We start from the raw sequence: 6043 nt of genomic DNA on the forward strand, positions 1-6043 counted from the left end.
AAGGTCAGATAAGGTGATGTTAGGGAAATAAACCCTAAGATATGTATTCAAATGTTTTTTCTTTCATGTGATTGTTTTTTAACACATTTATAAGATTATTTCTTTGTTGCTTTGTATGTCCCTCCCCCACAGTATAACCCCTGCTTTCACTGTATTTAATGTCGGTATAATATGTGGAGGGGAAGGGGAAAAACAAATCATTTAAATAGGGATACAGGTGGACCTATTGCAACAATGAGATGTACAAGTCGTTATGTCGAAAACGAACTTTACAACTTTGGTGTGTGTGTGGGGGAGCAGGGACGACTGGGTGGGGGGGCAGTTGGAGGATGGGAAGGGATGGGAAGGGGAAACAAAGGAGAAGGCAACAATGCTTGAGAAGAAATATACTCATTATCTTGCCCCTGTAATTGTAACCCCTCTGTACAGTATTTTCACAACAAAAAGATTTCCAGCAAAGTTTATTTTATGAAAAGTTTATGTTCTTAATATAGATTTAGTGAAGTATTATATAGCTAACATATTAGAAAACTCTAATATACTACAGGATCTGAAAACTACCACAATGTTTACTTAATGCTTCACCATGAATAGTTGCATATCCATAAATACAAGACAACATCAGAGAATCACTTTTCTTTTAGATACAGCTGTGGATTATTATTTGTATAGTAAAGGTTAGAAAATAGCACATCTTCCTAGAATTTTTTCCTACCAAGCTCTCTTTTTAGAGCCCCCTTAATCTCATTGTTCCTGAGGCTGTAGATGAGGGGGTTCAACATGGGAATCACCACCATGTAGAACACAGATATCACCTTATTCTGATCAGTGGAGTAGCTGGATTTGGGCATCACATAAATGAATGTAATGGTTCCATAGAACAGAGAAACTGCCGTGAGGTGGGAGGTGCAGGTGGAGAAGGCCTTGTGGCGGCCCTCAGTGGAGCGCATCGTTAGAATGGTGATAAAAATATAGATATAGGAGATGGTTATGACAACTACTGTGAAGACAACAATGAAGCCAGCAGTCAATGTAGAAAGAAATATGAGGACACTGTCTTCAGAACAGGCAACTTCCCGTAGGGGAGCAAAGTCACAGAAGAAATGATTGACTCTGTTGGGTCCACAGAAGCGAAATGAACAGAAGGAAATGGTAAAGGAGGAAGCATCAAAAAACCCACCAGTGTAAGCTACTATAATTAACTTGACACAGACTTGTGTGGACATTTTGGTTGAATAAAGCAGTGGGCTGCAGATGGCCACAAAGCGATCATAGGCCATGGAAGCCAGAAGAAAGCACTCAGCTGCCCCAAAGAAAACAACTGTACCCAGCTGAATGCCACATCCATGGTAGGAGATTACATTTTTGTCCATTAGGAAGTTAACCAACATGTTGGGAGTGACAGAAGATGAAAACACCATGTCCACAAAAGCTAAATGGCTGAGGAAAAAGTACATGGGGTGGTGGAGCTGAGTGGAGACTCTGATGAGAAGGATTGTGCAGAGATTTCCAGCTATGGTCACCAGGTAGATGCACAGGATGATGATGAAGAGGATGACTCGAAGGACTGGATCTTGTGTTAAGCCCAATAAAATGAACTCTGTCACTGTGGTATGGTTCCTATCTACAAGGGAATCCATCAGATAATGGAGCTCATCCCAAAACAAATCTAAGATAGAGTATATAAAAGTTTATAAGTGTAGTAATTTCAATTTCATTAACACATATAATATTGTGTACTTGAAACTGTGTATAAAGAAAAAGCCATTGAGGAAAAACTAAAATACAAAATAAATATGATTGTACAAAAGAAATTAGATTTTATCAGGCTATGGTATGTTTTATACAATATCTTTTTCTTTTTATCATTCCTTGCTTCCTTATTATAACCAGTGTGGAAATGAGTAATTTATCTTTTATGTCTCTACTTTTATATTTAAATTTTCTTCAATATATGTAATACATGACATTAAAGCCAAATAAAAATACTAGCCAGATGAATATAACCTCAAGGAAAAATGAGTGTACTTGAAGGAAATAAGGTATTCAAGCTGTTGCAAGGAAGGTTCAGGTAGAACTTCATATATTTGCATGCTTTCTAAATGGTAGGCATGCAGGTAAGTATTAGATCACAATTATCTGTAGGTACATACAGGGTTTATTGCATGTTCCAAAAATGATATGAAAATATTCATCATTTAGATCTGAGTTAGCAGAGTCTAGTGACGAGTATGTAACATGCCCATGGTTGCAGAGCAAGTGATAAATCCCAAATTTTCAGCCCAGAGGCTAGCTTACCAATTCCCTGCATTTTAATGAAATTAAGTTGTTGTAAAAAGCACTAACTCTATATATTTAGCCATAAATAGAAATTGTATTCATTTTATCTTCTTCAGGCTAACATTATAAAGTATCTCCTAGATTGTTTTACATTTCAAAATAGCTATCAGTTAAATAAAACTCTTTCTGAGAAGTACAAACTAGATACAAACTAGATAAAAATCCTAAATTAGCACTTTAATGAGGTTGCTCACTGCTTTGCAAACTGTTAGAATTGATAACATATTTTTGTTTTTGAAACAGAAAATAGTATATTTGTATATCCTTCGAATTACCATTGTAATCTCTGTAAATGGCACTTGACACTTACCTCAAATTAAAATTTATTCATTTAAATAAATCAGTTTTTACTCTAGGAGTAATTTCTATTTTTTTTGCACCAAGTCAAGGCATTTTGAACATAAAATATAGCTGTATACAGTATATAGAGAAAATTCCCAGGTTGATCCCATTTTTCCAAACCTTCTGTATGCTTATATAAACATATTCATAAACCCAAAGCAACCCAAATCTAAGCATTTTTGCAGAAATTTGAATAGTGCTAAAATGATCATGTGCATATCTTACTGTTTAGTAAACAAGAAATCCTGGTAATGAATTATAAGTAATTACTCACATGAAATTGATGGTATAAACAGAGCAAATCAGCCCAAATCACTCAGTAACTGATTGCTTGATTACATTTGTCATGTTTCTACATGTATGAACTGTGGACTTTATATGGAGAGTAAAGTTTGCATCAAATTAATGAATAAAATTCAATTTCTTACATCTTGAAAGGAAAACTCATCATCATTCTGTACTCTTGCAAAGTCATAGTGGTTATATTACCTTTTAAAATACTTTTGTTCTCCCTTGTGAAGAAATCCTGGATGAAGCTGGAGATTCAGCTATGAATTGGATGGTATCATGGAGTCTCATTAGATTCTGGCTTAGCTATTGAGCAAGCCAATTCACACAGCAACACAGCTGACTTTTCAAGATGCTACCAATTTACTGATGGACAATTCATTTGTTTCTAAGTGCTCATGTGCACACATCAAAACTTTAATCTTTACAAGAGAATTTAGTTAAATTAATTTTCTTATAGGTAAACATTTTTTCCAGGTTTACTTTGATATCTGTGATTAAGAAATGGTACTAAGGTGCTGGGAATGTAGCTTAGTGGTAGAATGCTTGCCTAGCATGCACAAAGCCCTAGGGTTGAGTCTTCAGGACCACATAAACAGAAAAATCAGAAGTGGGACTGTGGCCCAAGTGGTAGAGTGCTAGCCTAGAGCAAAAGCTCAGGGACAGTGCCCAGGCCCTGAGTTCAGGCCCCAGGACCGCCAAAAAAAAAAAGAAAGAAAGAAAAAAATGCACTCAGTTCCTCAAATGAACTAATGACATTAGCTTTAATCATCCAGGATGTGTCTACTGCTAAGGATTCTGTTTTGATACCTTCAACACCTGACCCTAAATACTATGCAGGCACATGAGATAGAAATACGTAAAATTCAATTTTAAATAATCAAAAATAGGACATATAATGTCATATAGAAAGTAGAAAGTAAATCTTTAAAATTTCTCTGAAGAACTATACACTTAAAAGATGTTCAGATAACTTCTTGAATAGTGTCAAAATATTGTCTTTAATATTTCCTTTTGATTCAGAACAGCAGAATGTTCACAATGCTCTCTTATGAATCCTCTGTATGTAGGATCTGCTGTATCTAAAATACTGTAACTCCACTGTTGAGAAGGTTTTAGAACACTATGACAATTAGAATCTCTATTCCTAAAGATTTCACTTTTTCCATATCCATATACCTAACATCAAACACGTATTTAATCCTCATAGCAATTTCATGAGGTAGGTTCATTTTCTTTTTTATGTATTTTATTGTAAAAATAGTGTTCAGGGGAATTATAGTTACATGAGTAAGGTAATGAGTACATTTTCTATTGAGCATGTTACCCCTCCTTTGTTTTTCCCCTACCATCCTTTCCCTCTCCACCTCTCCAACTCCTCCCACGCCAAGTTGTAAAGTTCATTTTCAACATAGTGTCTTGTACATCTCATTATTACAATGTATCCTTGTTTCAGTATTTTGTTCATTTTCTCTTTTGCACTCATTCTACCGAGGAGAAGGAAGAGTCAAAAGAGTTCAAACAACCTGTGAGGATGAGTTTCAGCTTCCGCTGTTATTTCCCTGGTTCCACTGCCATCTACTGAGGTCTCTCGCTCAACTTTCACTGAAGTCTTAGTTTGGCCGAGAAGCCACAGCAGAATGTTGAGTCCATAGGCAAGCAACTCCTACATATGGAAACTGTTCAGGTCCCTGAAGACAATCACAGATAATGGAGTTTGGAATTCAGTGCATGAACATTATTCCCTTTACTTTCAGATGGACCATGCTGAAAGATTAGCCCCCAGTGAGCCATATGACCCAGGAGAACTGAGCTGTTGCTGAAGTAGTCCAGCCAGGTAGATGGATATTATTTAGAGATAGGATCTCTTTTCTTGGAGGATTAAAGTAAATTTAAAATGCATATATCTGGTATTATATAAGGACACAACCCTTCTAATTCTTTTGAATAAGCAAACATCAAATAAAAACATAATTGATTTTTGATGTGTCTTTATAGCTAGTTATAAGATGTAATACAACAATATGATGAAGGTATTATGAAGAGAATGAACATTTTAGGTCCTGGGACATTTTGAAATAAGTCAGGCCCAGAGAAACAAAGGATACACATTTTTTACTTCTATGTGGAAACTAGATTTAGCTTATAAATTTATAAGTAAATGTATTGGGTAGTATACAAGTGTATATAAAGATCTTAACTGAAATAGGATAGATTCAAGGGAGAACTCGATTGTGTATATATACCACATTTTCTTTTTTAAAAAAATATTGTAAAGGTGATGTACAGGCATGTTACAATTCAGGTAATGAGTACATTTCCTTTTGAACATTATCACCCACTCTCTTGTACTCTCCTAGTTTTTCCCCTTCCATTTCTCCTCACCCCTGAGTTTATAGTTCATTTCTAACATAGTATCTAGTGAATATCATTGCTGAATTGGCTTACCCTTTGCCCCACTATTTCTGTGCTTCCCTTTCATTTTATATATAAGACAGAAGGTACAGAAATCAAATACAGTGGCAAAAGGGAATAAACCAAAGAAAAAAGGGGAAAAAGCACAAACAGTGCAATAAAAAAACTCTTGTTTCCATTTCTTGGAGTTTATTTTGATAAATATAATTTTATATGGTCAGATGCACATAGCTATTAAGCTCTTGTGGTCTAAGAAAATCCTCCTTTGGTCTCACTGTGTGAATGTTGAGAGTGCTATTTAATTAATCATGTCCAAGAGTAATTATTTATCTTTTACTATGCATTGGGTTTACTTGTAGATTTATAGGCACATTCTAATTATTACAAATAAGGAAAACCATGTTGCCTATGTTTCTTTGGGTCTGGCTTACTTCGCTTAGTATAATTTTTTTCAAGGTCTTTCTATTTCCTTATGAATGGAACAATGCCATTTTTTCTGATGGAAGCATAGAATTATATTATGTGTATTTTACTACAGTTAATATGCCACTATCAAGAAAACAATGGAATTCTATGCCTCCATCAGAAAGAATGACATTGCCCCATTTGTTAGGAAATGGAAAGACTTGGAAAAAATTATATTAAGTAAAGTAAGCCA

At 35.1% G+C, this 6043-nt stretch overlaps 1 protein-coding gene across 1 annotated transcript; it reads right to left on the reverse strand.

Moving 5' to 3' along the window:
* Positions 1-698: 698 nt before the first annotated feature.
* On the reverse strand, positions 699-1640 carry LOC105995069 (olfactory receptor 502-like). The gene has a single exon (XM_013028735.1). It carries the CDS (start codon positions 1638-1640, stop codon positions 699-701), a length of 942 nt encoding a protein of 313 aa, XP_012884189.1.
* Between the last annotated feature and the right edge of the window lie 4403 nt (positions 1641-6043).

This window comes from Dipodomys ordii, unplaced genomic scaffold (genome assembly GCF_000151885.1).
Source record: "Dipodomys ordii isolate 6190 unplaced genomic scaffold, Dord_2.0 Scaffold113, whole genome shotgun sequence".
In the NCBI taxonomy this organism is placed as follows: Eukaryota; Metazoa; Chordata; class Mammalia; order Rodentia; family Heteromyidae; genus Dipodomys; species Dipodomys ordii.

Bases quoted from the DNA above. Each gene is read 5' to 3' on its own strand.
- LOC105995069 (XM_013028735.1), bottom strand. From the start codon at position 1,640: ATGGATTCCCTTGTAGATAGGAACCATACCACAGTGACAGAGTTCATT.